The sequence below is a fragment of the Gasterosteus aculeatus genome, chromosome 7 (genome assembly GCF_964276395.1).
Source record: "Gasterosteus aculeatus chromosome 7, fGasAcu3.hap1.1, whole genome shotgun sequence".
NCBI lineage: Eukaryota > Metazoa > Chordata > Actinopteri > Perciformes > Gasterosteidae > Gasterosteus > Gasterosteus aculeatus.
In genome coordinates, this window is record NC_135694.1 from 13,121,876 (window position 1) to 13,141,574 (window position 19,699).

Sequence of the window (19,699 nt, forward strand, 5' to 3'; positions counted from 1 at the left end):
GTGTGGGGACGGAGCAGGATGGCTGTCCACGCCTCTTGTAGGTGGGGACAAGAAGCACAGACAGACACACACAGGGGAAAGGATACAAACACACCGGATGGGGAGAAACGGCAGCTGACCCATAACAGTAACCCCCCCCTCAACGAGCACCTCCTGGCATCCCCCCCCCGGTTTGTCTGGATGTGCCCAATGGAAGTCGGTCACCAATTGTGGATCCAGAATGAGCCTCCTGGGGATCCACATCCTTTCCTTGGGTCCATACCCCTCCCAATCCACCAGATATTGATATCCCCTACCACGTCTCCGACCGTCCAAGAGCTGACGGACCGTGTAGGCTGGGTGTTCATTGATCAAACGCACTGGGGGTGGGGGTTCCGGCGGGGGACAAAGGGGACTGGAGGATACGGGACACATGAAAGGTTGGGTGAATCTTCATCGGCGGAGGAAACTTCAGCCGAATAGCAGAGGGGTTCACGATGGACTCAATGACCAATGGTCCCAGATACCGGGGGGAGAGCTTCCGGGACTCCGTACGAAGGGGGATGTTTCTGGATGAGAGCCAGACCTCCTGCCCCAGGTGGTACGGAGGAGCAGGGGTTCTATGTCTATCCGCAGTCTTCTTATTGCGCGCCGTGGTCCGAAGCAGGGCTTCCCGGGCATCGCTCCAAACCGGTGGCAGCGGCGAAGATGTTCCTGTACAGAGGGCATAGCCAGTTCTTTCTCCTGGGTGGGAAACAGTGGGGGTTGGTATCCCAGAGCTACCTCGAAGGGAGAGAGGCCGGTAGCAGAGGTGGTCAGCGAGTTATGAGCATACTCAATCCAAGGGAGGTGTTTTGCCCAGGAGGAGGGATGCTGCGCGGCCACACAACGGAGGGATGCTTCCAGGTCTTGATTCGCCCTCTCCGTCTGACCATTAGATTGGGGATGGAACCCTGAAGACAGACTGACAGACGCACCAAGGGCAGAACAGAATGTCTTCCAAACACATGAAATAAATTGCCGCCATGTAGGCTCGGAGGTCCGCTTCCACCGAAGGCCACCAGAAGTGTCTCTTTAGTAATGTTAGTGTGCTGCATCCCAGGGTGGCAGGCAAAACGTGAGGTGTGGACCCACTGCAAAACTTGGGGGCGCACAGACTTGGGAACAAAGCCGATTCGGGGGTCCTTCTGCAGGTCCACAATTCAAAACTTGGGCCGCTCTTACTAGCGACTCGTTCTCCCAACGAACAGCGGCCACCACACAGGAGGGGGGCAAGACTGCTTCAGGCTTGTAGGAATCCTCAGCGTCTGTGAACTGACGGGACAGGGCATCTGGTTTACCATCTGAGAGCCAGGTCGGTAGGTCAAATTAAAGGTAAACCTGCTGAAGAACAATGACCATCTGGCTAGACGGGAATTGAGTCTTTTGGTGGACTGGATGTAAGCCAGGTTTTTATGGTCAGTCCACACCACAAACAGTTGTTCAGCTCCCTCTAGCCAGTGCCGCCATTCCTCCAGTGCCAGCTTCACCGCAAACAACTCTCGATTCCCCACGTTGTAGTTTTGTTCTGCGGATGACAATTTCTTAGACAGAAAGGCACAGGAATGGAGTTTCTGGTCTGAGGAGGAGCGTTGGGAGAGAACGGCTCCCACCCCAGAGTCAGAAGCGTCAACCTCCACAACAAATGGCAAAGATGCATCAGGATGGATCAACACAGGTGGGGAGGTAAACAGTCTCTGTAGGCTTTCCATAGTGAGTTAGTGAGGCCAAACGGCATGACCAGGTATTCAAAATGGCGTAAAGGGGTGTTGAAAGCAGTCTTCCATTTGTCTCCATGGCGAATTCGAACAAGATGATAGGCATTCCGGAGGTCCAGTTTAGAAAAAAACGTGGCGCCCTGAAGGGGTTCGAAAGCGGAATTAATGAGGGGCAGGGGATACTTATTTTTCACCGTTATGTTGTTGAGTCCACGAAAGTCGAGAGTCGCCAATGTATTTCTCCATCGCCTCCCTCTCTGGCCGGGACAGACTGTACAGCCGACTCAAAAGCAACAGGACTCCCTGCAGAAGCTTGATAGAGCAGTCGTACGGCCTATGGGGAGGTAGTGACAATGCTTTATCCTTGCTGAAAGGTCATGATAAATCTCGGGAACAGAGGATAAATCAGCTGTTAATGTTAGTTGGGTGACCTGGTTGATTAGCTGCTGATTGTTCTCCAGAAGGGTGCCAATCAACTGGTCGTGTTGGCCAAGCAAAATTCCTTGAGAATTGCTTGCCCGTTGTGTGCCATCCGCCTGAACAGCCTGGGGAATCTCCGTAGAGTCCATGGCCAGATCGTTCTGTTACGGGGGTGGATATTCATCCCAGCACACAGAGATTCAACCAGGAGTGATACTCCGTAGAAGCGATTTAATGAATACAGATTTCTAGGGAAGGAGACAGCTGGGTGAGGAAGCCGGAGGGACGGAGGCAGACGGCAGGACAGGACAGAACAGTAGTGTTGTTACCTCCGACCCTCCTGATCAGTGACGTCCGAAGCTTCGGTCCGGCGCATAGTCACGTGACCGCTTCGATTTGATTCAAATGGGCTGAAACAGGGTTCGGGCTTCTCGGTTTGATACAGTCAAAGTCAGTGTTGCGAGTAGTAGTGACAAAGTGAAAATTTACAATGGAACCTGTGGCAAAGAGAGGTCGCTCCGAGATGTGGGAGCACTTTAATTTGATTTCCTCTAACAAGGTTGGCAATAGGCAGGCCAAGTCTGTCATTTGTATTGTGTAATTATGGATGTTTATTTTTATTGTGGAGACCACCCGATATTTGGTTGAGCCAAACATTCCACGGAGTGAAGACCCGCTAAAATATTGGGTCAAACACAAACATGTGTACCCACATCTATTTGTGTAGCATGTAATCATTTGAGCATTCCTGCCTCATCCGTGCCGTGTGAGCGTGTTTTTTCTAAGACGGGGGAAATAGTATCTACAAAAAGAAACCAACTTAACCCTGATACTGTGGAGAAAATGGTGTTTCCCAATAAAAATCAATAATAATTTCATGCCCCATCCCATGTGTCCACAAGCACCTCAATATCCTGTCATAACAAACCTCTCCAAAAGCACAATCACTGCCCCACTGACCTTTCTTCTGTAAATCACTTCCCACGTTCCAGATTCAAACAATTCACATAAGTCCCTATGACTGCCATGAACTGCACATGCAGTAGGAAGCACTTGCTGGTATTTTAAATGATATTGCTTACAGATAACTAATATATAAATATGTATATAATATATATAATTGTAAATATATATATATATATATATATATTCTATTAATTATTCTGCTAGTATGATCACAAACATACATGCACAAAGGTGCAGAAAGGATTAGATAAGTGTTTGTTCCACTACTTCCCAATGTACAGATAATTGAAATACACAAACAAGGACACAATTCAAACCTGTGTGAGGATGTCACAACCGAGGGAATCCTGGAATTAGGAGGCAGGCAAGCGAGACTTGGTCCAGGTAAAAAATATGTTTATTTGTAAAAAGTCAAGAAGTTTCCTTATACAGGTCTGATTAAAACAGATAAACAACCAAACGGAAGAAACTTAACATCACCTCATCTGACATCAGCCCTCAGCTACACATGTTCCACCATTCCTCCCCCCCAACCGTCAATGTCCTCCACCTTTATAGCGCCGTCAATCAATGTGCACAGGTGACACTCATTATGACAATCCACCCGATGATGTCACTGCTGACATCAGCCCCTGCACAAACACTAGGCCTCACTGCCTGCCCCCTCTAGCCTCCAGCACACCTGCAGAGCATGGCAAGCACTCAACCACACACCATCATGGGGACAAAGGTGAGTTGTCACCCACTTTGTCACACATCCCCCCCTTACAATGTCACTCCTCAGAGTCACGAGACAAGAAGTCAGCGACGACATTCTGGGGTCCCGGTCTGTACTGGATCTGAAAACGATAAGGCTGGAGAGACAAGTACCATCTGGTAATTCGGGCATTAGTGTCTTTCATTTTATGAATCCATTGCAATGCACGATGGTCCGACTCAAGAACAAACTCTTTGCCAATGAGGTAGTACCTCAACGTGTCCAATGCCCATTTAATGGCAAGGGCTTCCTTTTCCACTGTTGAGTACCTCATTTCCCTGGGGAAGAGTTTCCGGCTGATGTACTGCACGGGCAACTGGTTTCCGTCCTTCTCTTGCAATAACACGGCACCGAGACCTACTCCAGAAGCATCTGTCTGAACAGTAAAGGGAAGAGTGTAATCTGGGCACTGCAAAACCGGTTCTTTACACACACAGTCTTTCAAGTCCTTGAAAGCCTTCTTAGTTTCCTGATTCCATTTAACCTTTATTGGGCTAGATTTGCGAGTCATGTCAGTGAGTACTGCAGATCGTGACGAAAAGTTTGGGATGAGTCTGCGATACCAACCTACTAACCCAAGAACGATCGCAGCCTCCTCTTGGTGTTGGGCGGTTGAGAGGCCGCAATCGCCTCAACCTTTCCTACCTGAGGACGGATGGCCCCCCCTCCAATCACATAACCAAGGTACTGGACCTCCGGCTTAGCAATGTGACACTTCTTGGCATTGATGACCAAACCAGCTCCGTGGATGCGTCTGCAGACATCGGCAAGATGTTGTACATGTTCCTCCCATGTCCGGCTGAAGATAACAATATCATCAATGTAAGCTGCTGCACAGTCCTCGGCTCCTCTCAGCACTTCATCAACCAATCTTTGGAATGTTGCTGGTGCGCCATGTAAACCGAAGGGCATCATTCTGAATCTGAACAGGCCGCTGGGAACCCTGAATGTTGTCAAGTCCTTTGATGACTCCGATAAGGGCACTTGCCAGTACCCTTTACACAGATCAAGGGTGGTTAGGAAATTCGCATTCCCCAACCGCTCAATCAGTTCATCAACCCTTGGCATTGGATAGGAATCAAAGGCAGACACAGCATTTAACTTTGAGAAGTTAACACAGAATCTCAGCTTCGAATCATCTTTCTTTGGCACCAAAACCACCGGGCTACACCACTCACTCCGTGAAGGCTCGATGATTCCTGTAGCCAGCATCTCCTCCACCTCCTGCTTTAATCCTGGGACCAGTCTGGCTGGAATGCGGCAGGTGGTGTCCCTGATTGCCCGCTGCGCTGGTGAATGCAGATGAATGTGATGCTCGATGAGATTTGTACAACCTGGCTTTAGACTAAAGAGATCTTTATGCATGAAGGCCTGTAGTTTCCTGCGTTTTCCTGGCTCCAGATGACTCAGATCTGGAAACACTGGAGTCTCCATTGACGTGGGAAAATACTGCTCCTGAAGTTCTTCCTCATCCACAACTGTGCGTGCCCACATGATTAATGACTGCTCCGATTGGTCTACCCACTCTTTTAGAAGGTTCACATGGAAGACTTGATTCTTTTTCCGACGATCTGGTAAAAAGAGTTCATACGTGACAGGGCCAGTTTTTTTTGTTATCTTGTATGGCCCCTGCCACTTAGCCAAGAGACCACTGTCTGATGTTGGTAGCAATAACAGAACTTTCTGGCCCTCCTGGAAAATTCTTCTCTTAGATGCCTTATCATAACTCCTCTTCTGACGCTGCTGTGCCTCCGCCAGATGACCATTGGCAAGCTCCTGAAATTGGTTCAGTTTGTCTCTCATTTTCAGGACATACGAGAGCTCACTGCACTGCTGTTGTGGCATTGGACCCTCCCAAGCATCCTTCAAGACATCCATAGGACCCCTCACTGGATGTCCATATAGCAGCTGGAAAGGTGAAAACCCTGTAGAGGCTTGTGGAACCTCTCTGTATGCAAACAGCACGAATGGCAGCCATCGGTCCCAATCTGACCCGGAGTCATTCACAAACTTCTTCAGCATAGATTTGAGGGTCTTGTTGAAGCGCTCCACTAGGCCATCAGTTTGTGGATGATAGGGACTGGTCTTTACCCCCTGAATTCCCAGCATGCTGTACACTTCTTTTAGCAGGCTTGAGGTGAAGTTGGTGCCTTGGTCTGTGATTATCTCCTTGGGGATTCCCACTCTGGAAAACAGCTGAATGAGGCAGTTGACAATCTGGCGAGCCTTGATCTTCTTCAAGGGGAAAGCTTCAGGGTATCTTGTGGCATAATCGGAAACCACCAGTATGTACCTGTGGCCTACACTACTCCTTTCGAGTGGGCCTACCACGTCCATGGCAATGCGGGAAAAGGGTGCATCTATGATGGGCATGCTGATGAGAGGAGCTCTATCTCCATTCCTGCCTGGAGCTGTTAATTGACACTGTGGACAAGACCGGCACCATTTTATGGTGTCTGCGTACTGCTGGGGCCAATAGAACCGAGTAACCATTCTTGAAAATGTTTTAGCCTGTCCCAAGTGTCCTGCCCATGGGATAGAGTGGCTCAGGTTAAGGATAGTGGGTCTTAAACTCTGTGGAATAACTAACTGATCACCAATCTGGCTACGGCGATACAACTTGTCTCCCTTGACCACAAATGCTTCCTTCCCTCCACCCATCACCTGGGTTGACTCAGGCACACATTTAGCAAACAACGTGACGAGTGTGGAGTCTTCCCTCTGTAGCTTAGCAATGTCACTAGGAATCGGAAAAAAGTTTAATTCTACCGGCTTTGCCACCTGTTCAGCAACTTGTGTTCCCCTTACCCGGTCTCGTCTCCTCTCTCTCTTGCTTTTCCTTTCCTTACAGTGGCTAGTGTGCTCGCCCCCGGGGAGTTCCGCGTTTGCAAATGGCAGCTCTTCCCACTCTGCTGAACTAATTTGTTCTTGCTTGGTTTTCGACCTAGTAACAGCTAGCAAATTTTCGCTGGTGCAGCTTGCTCTAGCCTCACACGATTGCTTGGCTATCAGTTCCGCCAGAATAGGTAAATCAGAGCCTAACACAACCTGATAGGGCAGGTGCTTTAAAACTCCTACTGGAAGCAAGTAGTGTTGCCCTTCAATTTGGATAGCTACCTCAGCTATGGGGTAACGTACATTGTCACCATGAATACAGAAAACATCAACTGTCCCTCTACAAAAAATGACATCCCTCGGAAGGCTGTCCTGTCTGACGAGGGTGCGATTACTTCCGGAATCTAAGAGGGCTACACAGGGCCTGTCTTCAATTAACACCGCTATTGTAAGTTCCTCCGCTTGCAATTCCGAGACACTATTTCTCTCTAACTCATTGCTATGCAACTGGGGCGCGAAACACATGTAATTGTTACTAACCCGCAACCTAGGACATTCTGCCTTAAAATGTCCCTTCTGGCCGCAAGCATGACATGGGAAGAGGGCTTTGTTTCTTGACTCACGTGCAACAGAGTTTGAGGGGAGGAAGCTATGTCCTGTGTTAGCTCTCAATTCATTACTGCCCTACTACTGCAAAGGTGGAAGGTACTCTTTTGCTGATCGGCGGGCAGCTAAAAAAACTTCTGCCAGTTCTGCTGCTTCTTTGGAGGACTTCGGGTTTCGTTCTTTAATCCAGGTACAAAGTTCTGGATTCAGGATTTTGAGAAACTGCTCCATGATGATAGTGTCTCCAATTTGTTCCTTTGTCTTTGCTTCCGGCGACATCCACTTACTGAACAAATCCTTGAGGCGGACCTGCAGCTCTTTAGGAGTTTCCCCTTCTCCTGGCACAGTGGCACGGAACCTCACTCGATAGGTCTCGGCACTGATTTCGAATTTCTGCAACACAGCACCCTTCACTTTTGCATAGTCCATGGTGTCATCAATGTCCATAGCTACATATGCATACCGTGCTTTACCGGTTAGCAATGAAGCTAGGTGAAGAGCCCACTCATCCTGAGGCCACTGACAGGCATGAGCAATTCTTTCAAACGTGATTAAATAATGTTCTATGTCCTCACCTTCTTGGTAGGGCTGCATTTTGGGACTTTTCCAGCCCGAAACCCTCACCGAACTGGCGTGCGTTCCTCCAGCAGCCAAATGTTGCTCATCCCCCGGCCTATCCTGGATCTGAGGTGGATCCGCGGTTAATCCTATGAAGTGGGAAGGTGTGGCTGCGGCCCCTTCTTGTAGGTACTGACGAGCCTGACGGTCCTGGGTTACTTCTTGCTGGAGCTGTACAAATTGATGCTGAATTCGCTTCCATCTCTCCTCCTGTCGCTTATGCTCATGTTCGGTCCTGCTATCGCGGTCAGCCTGCTGTTGCATCAGGGATTTCATAAGTCTTGACAGCTCAGTTATACTTTCTCGCTCATGGGGTTGCCCACCTGCTGTCCCTTGTTGGTTTCCGTCATCTTGGTCCTCCTTCTGGCCTGGATCCGCTGCTTTTGTCTTTTGTCTGGTTGACATTTTCTTCACTGCCTCCTCCTGGCCTGGATCCCACTTCTGACACCACTTGTGAGGATGTCACAACCGAGGGAATCCTGGAATTAGGAGGCAGGCAAGCGAGACTTGGTCCAGGTAAAAAATATGTTTATTTGTAAAAAGTCAAGAAGTTTCCTTATACAGGTCTGATTAAAACAGATAAACAACCAAACGGAAGAAACTTAACATCACCTCATCTGACATCAGCCCTCAGCTACACATGTTCCACCATTCCTCCCCCCCAACCGTCAATGTCCTCCACCTTTATAGCGCCGTCAATCAATGTGCACAGGTGACACTCATTATGACAATCCACCCGATGATGTCACTGCTGACATCAGCCCCTGCACAAACACTAGGCCTCACTGCCTGCCCCCTCTAGCCTCCAGCACACCTGCAGAGCATGGCAAGCACTCAACCACACACCATCATGGGGACAAAGGTGAGTTGTCACCCACTTTGTCACAACCTGAAAAACAATAGTTTTATTTATATAGGAATCCATGTATTTATTAGATGATTTATTGGTTCAACTTTTCATAATCAGAGATTGGGCCAAAATATACTGGTACGAAACATTTGCACTACAAGTTTTCAACAGCAGAGGTCACCATAGAGTTTGCGATGCATTGAATGAATGAACCTTTTCCCGATACAATTGGCTGGAACGCTTCACTTGGCCATCACTACAGGACAGGGACAGCGGGATCTGGACACAGGGTTAAGGGTTAGACACGACAGCAGGAATACTCAATGTCTTACAAGCCAGGATACAGAGTCAAGTTACCGGGTGTGTAACGATCTGGCGCTAGAGAAGCGGACGGCCCGGGTCTAAATACTGCAGGGGTGGATTGTGGAATGAGGATCAGCTGTGTGGGGACGGAGCAAGATGGCTGGCCACTCCTCTTGTAGGTGGGGACAAGAAGCACAGACAGACATACACAGGGGAAAAGATCCAAACACACCGGATGGGGAGAAACGGCAGCTGACCTATAACATGATCAGTGTGAACAGACATTGTGCTGATAGTTATGCAAATGTGGGCGAGGTTTTGCACTTTCTCCGTGTAGTTCACTTATAGTAGAAGTAGAATTGCTAAAAGTGTTGCTAAAAGGTTTTCATCAGTGTGTGACTGGTACAAAAATAATTAAGTCATAAGGAATGTGTTTCTTCATAATGTCATTTATATTGAGTGTTAGCATGTAAGATCCAGACATAACAGTCTATTATTGTCAGGCCTCATCATAGACAAAAACAAGAGCCATGCTTCACTTCATGAAGAAAAACTACCAAAATGAAGCAGCGATTTTAAGACACGTAACCAGTGTTGCAGTGCTAGGAAGGAGCAAAGGCATGTCTATCAACTGTGCCTTCAGAAAGAACGAGAGTGAAATGGGAAATGAAAAGGAGAATACAGCGTGTATGTTTGACAAAACTGAGAAAAAGCAGAAAGACTTATAGTATGGATTGGTTATAACAGGGAGTGTCACTACCTTTAGGCTACATATTGGATCATATTCAGCACTCAGCTTTGGCCCCTTTTTGGCTCATTATTCTGCTAATACATAATAAATATATTTTTGCCAAAACAGTAAGCTGGTGAAGACAGTGTGGCAGCAAGAGAGCCACATTTTAAGAGCTGTTGTCAGAGCTAAAAGAAAAGAGTAAATTTGACTTTCATTTGTCATTTGGATGTAGAAATGTGTCCAAATACATGCCAATGTTGCTCTACTGCAGTGTGACGAAAGACATTCTGGAGTAAATAATATGTTGTTAATAGTAGGATCTTAACTAACAGCTTTAATGCTATGTAATCAAATACTACAACAGTAGAATGCATATGTTGAGGCAACATTTGAATGCCATACTTTGCAGGTAAAAGTCTATGAGGAGGCTAACGCTAAAAACATTTTTTTGTAAAATACAAATTAACAATACCACTTTTCATTACATTACATGTCATTTAGATGACGCTTTTATCCAAAGCGACTTACCGACTTACTTTCCTCGCAGAATCATAGCTGTTTTTGTATATATGATGTATGGATGATCACAGGATGGATGTAAGTAGGAACTTCTTGAAACAGAACTACTGAGGAAGAAATACAGACCCTGTAGCATGAGAATCTTGTCAATGTTGTCACCTACTTAAGACATGGATGCTAAAAGTACTGACATGAGGATTTGCAAAAGTTGACCACCCACAAGGATGACAAACCAGCCCCCAAAATGAACTATGGTATGTATTTATTAATAAGGAATAATAGTCTTTACCAGCTTGCCAGGCACATGCACCGGCAAGGTCTACACAAGCAGCAGCACCTGGACAGCGGACCGGTCAGGTCATACAAGTTCTTTCATCTACTCAGCTACTCTGTCACATTGGCGTGGTGAGGCAGCAACCCATAGGCCCATGCAATATTTCTCATTATTAAATTATGATTATGAGATATTAAGTCACGATAATGTTATGTCACAAAAAGAGGACATTGTGTCCCAATTATGACTCACCAAGTCGTAATCATGAGAAGTGAAGTCATTATTTTGAGATACTAACCCATTATTTTGAGATACTATGTCTGTAGGAGCCGCATTTAAATTTATGTCCATGCATTTAAATAACTAATTTTTGTTATTTTTATTTATGTTAAAAGCAAAGTGTGCCCCCTACAGGTGAGGCGTGCGCTCCTATAAGTTGGTGTGAATGACGCGTCGTTGTGGTGGAGAAACGGCAGATACCTGTTAGGAGGGGGTGTATTTGGTGGACCCAAAAGCACACGCACAGCAGCCTTGGATTTTCAGCCAAAATGATTTTATTTTCCACAAAAAAACAAACTAGGTGAATAAGGGAAACAGAAAGCGCTCCTCTGGCTCAACTGGAGTCGGGAGGGAAACTCCACCAACGTCTGGCGGTCTGGGGGCGGCTCAAGCAGGGTCTGGTGTGGAAACCCGAGGCCCGACACCATACTCACAGTCCAACTCAAAAACAGGTCACGTGTACTCCGTGGGTCTGATACAAAAACAAACAAAAACATGAAAAAACTGGTTAGCTGCTGTATCTCAGGCTCAACGGCACCTGAGACCAGCTTGGGTACTGGGACGGACTGACGACGACGAGCCTCTAAAAGCAGGAGCCTTTATGCTCGTCACAAGTGATCCCCGAAATGAGCCACAGCTGGGCACGTGGGAGAGGGGTGGGGCCGGAGGCGGAACACATGGTTGGAAACTATAGGTGGAAAAACAAAACAAGCAAAAGCACAGACTGGGGGAAAAACTGTTAAGAAAACCGGGTCCCTAACAGTACCCCCCCCCCTCAACGGGAGCCTCTCGGCGAACCGTTTAGACTCTCTGGGTTCCGACGGCGGTAATCCCTAATGAGCCCCGGATCCAAGATCCGGGAACGGGGCACCCAGCAACGCTCCTCTGGTCCATAACCCTGCCAGTCCACCAGGTACTGATACCCGGCGCACATCCAGGAGGCGATTGACTGTGTAGACGGGCCCCCCCTCGACGAGACGGGCGGGTGGAGTGGGTTCGGGGGGCTGGAGACAACTGGTTTAAGGAGGGAGACATGGAATACTGGGTGAATCCTCAAGGAGCGCGGCAACTGCAATTTTACAGAGACTGGGTTGATGATGGAGATGATCGGGAAGGGGCCGATATATCTCGGAGAGAGCTTCCTAGACTCTGTGCGCAGGGGGATGTCCCTGGACGAAAGCCAAACCGACTGGCCGATGCGGTAGGCAGGGGCGGGGGCGCGTCGCCTGTCTGCCACCCTCCTGTTCTGCTCCACCGTGCGAAGCAAAGCGGCCCGAGTAGCTTTCCAGATCCGCCTACAACGACTGGCTTTGCTCAGGACCGATGGCACAGCAACCTCAACTTCCTGGCTGGGGAACAGGGGAGGCTGATAGCCCAAGGAGGCCTCAAATGGGGACAGTCCAGTGGCCGTTGACGTATGGGGATTGTGGGCATACTCGACCCATGGAAGGTGACGGCTCCACGAGGAGGGATTGGTAGAGATCACACACCTGAGGATGGCCTTGAGCTCCTGGTTCAGCCTCTCCGTCTGGCCATTAGTTTGGGGGTGGAATCCCGAGGATAGGCTGGCCGTGGCACCGAGGGTGTGACAGAACGCCTTCCAAAGCTGGGACGAGAACTGCGGGCCACGGTCAGAAACTATGTCCGCAGGGATGCCATGGAGCCGAATGACATGCTGAACCAGTAAATCGGCGGTCTCAGTGGTCGCAGCAATCCCATCGAGGGGGTCGGTGCCTTGTTGCGGGCACAGGTAGTGCAGGCCAGCACATAAGCACGGGCGTCCTCCTCAAGGGATGGCCATCAAAATTTGCGGCGAAGCCAGTGTATAGTCCGTCGGATGCCGGGATGATCAGAGAGGCGGGACTCATGGGCCCACCTCAGGACCTGGGAACAGACGGGCGCAGGAACAAACAGGCGATTCGGTGGACCCCCCCTGGGTCAGGTTGGGCGTCGTGTACCACTCTCTCTATTTCCCAGGTAACAGCTCCGAGAACGCACGAGGCGGGAAGGATGGTGTCAGGACTTGAGTCGCCCTCAGGGGCAAACTGACGGGAGAGGGCGTCCGGCTTGGTGTTCTTGTGTCCCGGCCGATAGGTGAGTGTGAAATTAAAACGGGCAAAAAACAAAGCCCAGCGGGCCTGGCGTGAGTTGAGACGTCGGGCCGTATGGATATATTCCAAATTCCGGTGGTCGGTCCATACCACAAAGGGGACCATCGCTCCCTCCAACCAGTGCCTCCACTCCTCCAAGGCCAACTTGACTGCCAACAGTTCTCGGTTGCCCACGCCATAGTTCCTCTCCGCCGGGGAAAGTCTGCGGGAGAAGAAAGCACACGGATGGAGTTTAGAGTCGGACGCCGACCGCTGGGATAGTACGGCTCCAACGCGGGTGTCAGAAGCGTCAACCTTGACGACAAACTGGCGGGTCTTGTCGGAGTGAACCAGGATTGGGGCCGAGGCAAAGCGTTCCTTGAGGGTACAAAATGCCTTCTCTGCCTCTGGGGTCCATGAAAAAGGTATCTTAGAGGAAGTGAGTTGAGTCAGTGTTGCTGCTATTCGGCTGTAGTCCCAGATGAATCGGCGATAGAAATGAGCAAATCCCGGGAACTGCTGTAGCTTCTTTCGTGAGGCGGGTACTGGCCATTCAGTTACCGCCTTCACCTTTTCAGGATCCTTTCTCACTTTCCCTCCTCAATGAAAACGCCAAGGAACTGCACAGAGGCGACGTGGAATTCACACTTCTCAGCCTTAACGAATAGCTGATTCTCCAGCAGTCGCTGCAGAACCTGGCGGACATGGTTAATGTGCTCCTAGGGATTCGGAGAGAAGATGAGAATGTCATCAATATACACAAACACGAATCGGTTTAGGAAGTCACGTAGCACATCATTAACCAGTGCCTGAAAAACGGCAGGGGCATTAGTTAATCCAAACGGCATCACCAGGTATTCAAAGTGTCCCAACGGTGTGTTAAAGGCAGTCTTCCATTCGTCCCCCTCTCGGATGCGCACCAGATGATACGCATTGCGGCGGCCCAGTTTCGTGAATATCTTTGCTTCAGCTAGGGACCCGAAAACAGAGGAGATAAGTGGCAATGGATATTTATTTTTGATAGTAATCTGATTCAAACCTTTGTAATCAATGCAGGGATGGAGGGTCTTGTCCTTCTTGGAGACGAAGAAGAATCCCGCTCCCACAGGGGAAGATGAGGGACGTATGATCCCTGCGGCAACAGAGTCTGTAATATATTTCTCCATGGATTCGCGGTGGGGCCGGAGGCGGAACACACGGTTGGAAACTATAGGTGTAAAAACAAAACAAGCAAAACAAAAGCACAGACTGGGGGGAAAACTGTTAAGAAAACCGGGTCCCTAACAGATACCGTCTTTGACCTCAGCCTCAGCCCTGTGACTGCGCCTGGTGGTGATTGGCAGCATCAGGCATCCAAACAATTTAATGTTTTTCATTACAATACATACAAGCAAGTGAACAACAAATTGCTATTATTACGTTATTATTGTAATAACTGACAGTAAGTCCTTATTATGAGATTGTATGTCATGAGCGAGTAGTAATAATAATAAAAAAGAGTAAGTCATATTCATAAAATGCTAGATAGTAATGTATACACGTGAGGTGCTAAATAAGGATTATGATATGCTAAATCAACTTTATAAGATGGAAAATCGTAAATATGAGATATTAAGACATGGTTATGAGATGGTATGACTTTATTATGAGATACTAGGTCATATTGAGTCATAATTATGAGACAGTAATACATTATGAAATGCTAAGTCATAATTATTTTCATAATTACTTATATATCTTTATGATAAACTAAGTCACAATTATGCGATTTTAAGTTATCATTATTAGATTCTGAGTCATCATTTTGAGACACTTAAATTTATCAATATAATCTTTTTTATTTTTGGAAATTGTCTTACATAGTAATTGACTTCGATAATAATATCCATAAACTTCTATCCGATAATGATTTCTTTGAAACTGTCCTTGGTCACATGAAGAGCTTTCACCTCCGTGCAACTCAACCGAACTACACTTTGTCGTCAAACTCTTTTCGGGCTCTCATTGGTCAAATGTGAGTCAGTGGGTTTTTTCTGACTCCGGATTGGCTCCAACCCGCCACTGTCGTCACTATTCCGCGTCCCATGAGCGTGTGTTCCATTGAGGTTGTAGCAGTGTGTTTTAGACTAAAAATGGCGAGTTTTTGCGTGCGAGCTGTGAGACGGAGCTACTCACGTGTAGCTTTACCTGCGTTTATAAGGTAACACACTTAAATCTCTACTCTGTAAAGTAAAATGTGCCAGTAACGCCATGTTAGGCTTGATTTGGCAGAATGTTTAGCTTATGTCTGCTTAGGGAACGGTAAGTTAGCAGCAGCCTGGCTAGCAGCGTTAGCTCTCTTAACCGACCATGGTCCTAAATGTTGACCTTTAACGTTACGTCACGATACTGACTTAAACTGTCTGACGAGGCTTGTGTGTTGGAGATCACCTAATACACCTTTGACCAGCATATGTCGAGTGTATAGTTTGTTTATTTGCACAATTAACAAACAACAAAGATACATATTATCACAGTGAAGCCGCTTGGCTTGTTTGAAGCTTCCACCTACGTTAAAAATATTAAATGTTACTGAAGTTGATATTATAGAGAACCTGGAATGAATATTCAAAGGATATAATAACTTTTAGTGTGTGTGTGTGTGTGTGTGTGTGTGTGTGTGTGTGTGTGTGTGTGTCACTGTCACTGTCAGAATCGAAGGTTGATGACATAACGTGACACATGGACCTTTTGCCGTGAGACTTGTTGTATCGAATATGCTAAACCGAATTCTTGAAGTTGGTTTATTTTAGTGAACCTGTACTTCTTCACCTAAAGCTTGCCATTAGATGATTGTGGGGTTTGATGAAATTGCGCTACAATACTCCATAGGCCAGAGAAAAAAAGGTGACCCTATTTAGGCTGTAAAGTAAATATAAGTTATAACAAAATATATTTGAACAACGTTTTAGTCATACAAGTTGTTACTTTAGCTCTCTGCTTCAATTAGCAGGTCTGGACAACGAACTGCTGTGATACAGCTGATGTGTCCCACATGAACATATTAGGGCTGTAACTATTTACAGTCAAGTTTGTTCCATGATTTGAATAATCTACTAATGATGGAGATGTTTTGTTTTTTCAACTGACGATGCAAAACTCAACTTTAATTTACTATCATAGTAAATAAACTATTTTATTACTATAACTCCCTCCCTACCATACAGAGCATATCCACGATTGCTTTGCACAGCCACCCAGCAGAAGAATGGCAACGTGTCAGACGGGGCTGAGAAGCCGGAGCAAAGTGCAGCAGAAACACTCCTGCTGGAGGAGAAGAGCCAGCTGGAGGACCAGCTGAAGGACATGACGGTGAGTTAGTTTGCTAACTAAGTTGTCGGGCTGTCAGACTGGTGGTATCTCATCTTTTACTGCATCCTCTGAAATGACAATAGTCAGAAGAATTTCCCATATCTTTCCCCCCTATTATTTTAGCTGAAAACAATTTTAAGGTGGACTAACCTGAACCGTGTCACTGAAATACAAGATTTCTATGATAATCTTCTAAACCCATGTCACTTGTAGATCCTAAATGTTCAAATGATTTTCTGTCTCATTTTGAGAAAGAAATTACTTTTAGTGTATGTGAACCCTTGTCCAATTTTCCAAGCTTATATGCATAGCTAACATTTGAAGTTCCTATAAGAAGGTGGTATTGACAAATGGTAATTAAGTAAAGTTTATTCCTGAGCCTCATAATGTCAGGTTTATTATATTTTCAACTTGTTTTCAGGAGAAGTACAAGCGGGCGTTAGCGGACACAGAAAACCTCAGAACGAGGACACAGAAGATGATAGAAGATGCTAAATTATACGGTAAATAGGCTCTCTATTTTAGCTCTGTCACTTTTCATACTTTGTACCAAATCCACAACCTAATGTTGCAATGGATGAATTCTGCAGAAAATGTTGTCTTCATTCTGTAGTTGCATGTTCTAACCACTAAATGTCACTCGGAACAAAGGCAATTCAAGCATTTTCTATTAAATGATGTGGTGTCATGAAGTGATACTGTTGGTTTAGTGTACTTTTAAATCCGTATTTCCACTATTTACACACTAAAATGCATGGATTTTCCATAACAATCTTATCAAGCCTGTTTCTAATTGGAGTACATTTTTCTCTTCAAAGAGAAGCTGTACTTTTCAGTTATTTTCTGGCATTCAGACATATAAAACCTATTTAGTAAATATCAGATATGAACTTGTTAGTGTTGTTTGGTGACTGAATGAAATGTATATTCTTTTCCTATTTGATTTTGTAATTCTTCATTTGATAAGCTATGATATACCTCCCACTTTGCTAATAGGGAAGATGATTTTGCTTCTATAGCCCTGCGTAGTTCTATATTGCTGCTGGCTAAAGTTAACAAACTCTTTGTAACTGATGTTAGGAGATTTAAATGACGTTGAAGAACATTCTAACGTCCTTCCATCACCAGGAATCCAGGGCTTCTGTAAGGATCTGGTGGAGGTGGCCGACATCTTGGAAAAGGCCACAGAGAGTGTGCCCAAGGAGGAGGTGACCACCCAGAACCCTCACCTGAAGAACCTGTTTGACGGTCTGGTGATGACAGAGGTCCAGATCCAGAAGGTCTTCATCAAGCACGGCCTTGTCAAGCTCAACCCAGACGGCGAGAAGTTTGACCCCTACGAGCATGAGGCACTCTTTCACGCACCAGTGGATGGCAAGGAACCTGGCACTGTCGCCATGGTAACAAAAGTGGGTTACAAGCTTCACGGTCGTACCCTCAGGCCAGCATTAGTGGGCGTGGCCAAAGCCCCTTTAAAGTGAAGGTTTTAACTGCGACATTGGGATTTGCTTTGTTCCCTGAGTGACTTGTGAGCTCAAGTACAACAGTCTGGTTGAGTGTCACAGAGACGGTAAACCAACTGAGCTGGACTTTGTATCAGGACAATATCCAACAGCTTTTAACAGAAATATTAAAGTACACTATGTCTTTACAGTAAATCCCCAGCTTGTAATGTTATTCATTCCAGAGTCAGTTCTTGTCAGCCTCACTACGTCATAGAGAGAGGCTTTATGTCTCTTACAACCACCAACCCTAACTGAAAGACACCGGTTAAACATGAGAATGATCAAGTGATCATGGTCCTATGATGTGAAATCCATCCACAAATTGAGCAGTACTTGAGCAGTAGTTCTGAACTGTAAGTATCATTCCTGACTTTTGTTTAATGCTCTAATAATCTTGAACTTTATTATTCAATTTGATTATTTTTGAGTGTTAAATTGATTCTGTGAATAAAGGGAGGAGCAGGAGGCTACTTGAATATCTGACGAAAGGATGCAATGTTACTTTGAATGGAGTTAGTTGTGCTTCCCCGAGGCTTCCTGGTAAATGCATCCATCTCTTGTTCATTTGGATGCGATCAAGCTGTGGTGGGCCAGCTTTCGGCATTGTGACATTAATGTCTCTTTAATGGAAACCATTAGAAGGATTGTGTTATATTGGCTGTCACAGCATCAGAATAAATTGATCAACTTTGGCATCTTGTTTTAGTACTCTTCTTTTTCATGCAGCCTGAAATTAAATAAAATGTTGTTATTTGAACTACGTTAAATCAGTTATTTAGTCTAACCTGGGCATAATTGTATTTGAGATAGTGTGACTTGACAAGGATATTATCTGTGGTGCATCACAAATAAATGCCCATGAGACGCCTTCAAATGTGAAGAAATACCTCTTATAAACTCCAAACCAGGCAGGCTGCGGCATTTATACAAAGCTTAATTGGTACTAAAGGGTCCAAAGTGTGCCAACAAAGTATCCCTCACACCATTACACCACCAGCAGCAGCCTGAAGCGTCGATGCAAGGCCGGATGGATCTACGCTTTCATGTTGTTTAAGCCAAATTCTGACCCTACCATCCGAATGTAGCAGCTGAAATCGAGACCCATCAGACCAAACAACGTTGTTCCAATCTTCTATTGTCCAATTTTGGTGAACCTGTGTGAGTCGTGGTCTCTGTTTCCTGTTCTTAGGTGACAGGAGTGGCATCCGGTGTGATCTCCTGCTGGAGCCCATTTTCTTCAAGGTTCCACGTGTTGTGTGTTCAGAGATCGTACTTTGCATTCCTTGTTTGTAACGAGTTTTCTCTTTTTCGAACCATTCTCTGTGAACCCGAGAGATGGTTGTGCGTAAATATCAGCAGCAGATCAGCAGTTTCTGACATGATCAGAGTTTCCTACTAACATTGTTGTGTAAATCTGTGTTAATTATTGTGAGGAATAATTAACATTGACATATATTCACATTCATCATTATTATTATTATTATTTAAAGTGTTCTGTGCAACTTATTTAGGAAGTTTGTATCAAACAAGTAGCCCTTCGTACTACTTGGTATTGTTAAAGAAGCTTCCCAGTTTCAGAAAGGAAGGTGACCCCTGCTCTGGACAGTACTGGGCAATTTATTATAGCATAGGGGTCCAGAACAGACTGGGCCGAACCAGAGGTTGGCCTTCAATTATCAGCGTGCTCAACCTTCTGTGTAATATTGATGGACAGAACTTCAAGGCGCAACCCATATAGAAGGAGAGTGTCTCTTTAGGGAAAACAAACAATAGGCTGCTCTGTTCTGTTTGCTTCATCCAACCACGACCTTCATCGGGCACCAGTTTACATGCCAAGTAATAAGCCTTTGGGTAAAA

The 19,699-nt window shown here is 46.2% G+C and overlaps 2 protein-coding genes across 2 annotated transcripts; one reads left to right on the forward strand and one right to left on the reverse strand.

The window, feature by feature from the left end:
* Positions 1-5,471: 5,471 nt before the first annotated feature.
* On the reverse strand, positions 5,472-8,821 carry LOC144410187 (uncharacterized). The gene has a single exon (XM_078105070.1). It carries the CDS (start codon positions 8,341-8,343, stop codon positions 7,402-7,404), a length of 942 nt encoding a protein of 313 aa, XP_077961196.1. The 5' UTR covers positions 8,344-8,821; the 3' UTR covers positions 5,472-7,401.
* A 6,146-nt stretch (positions 8,822-14,967) lies between these two features.
* grpel1 (GrpE-like 1, mitochondrial) lies at positions 14,968-18,534 on the forward strand. Its single transcript, XM_040180100.2, has 4 exons — positions 14,968-15,186; positions 16,193-16,337; positions 16,759-16,840; positions 17,466-18,534. The coding sequence occupies exons 1-4, from the start codon at positions 15,071-15,073 to the stop codon at positions 17,816-17,818; spliced, it is 696 nt and encodes a 231-aa protein (XP_040036034.1). The 5' UTR covers positions 14,968-15,070; the 3' UTR covers positions 17,819-18,534.
* Positions 18,535-19,699: the final 1,165 nt, after the last annotated feature.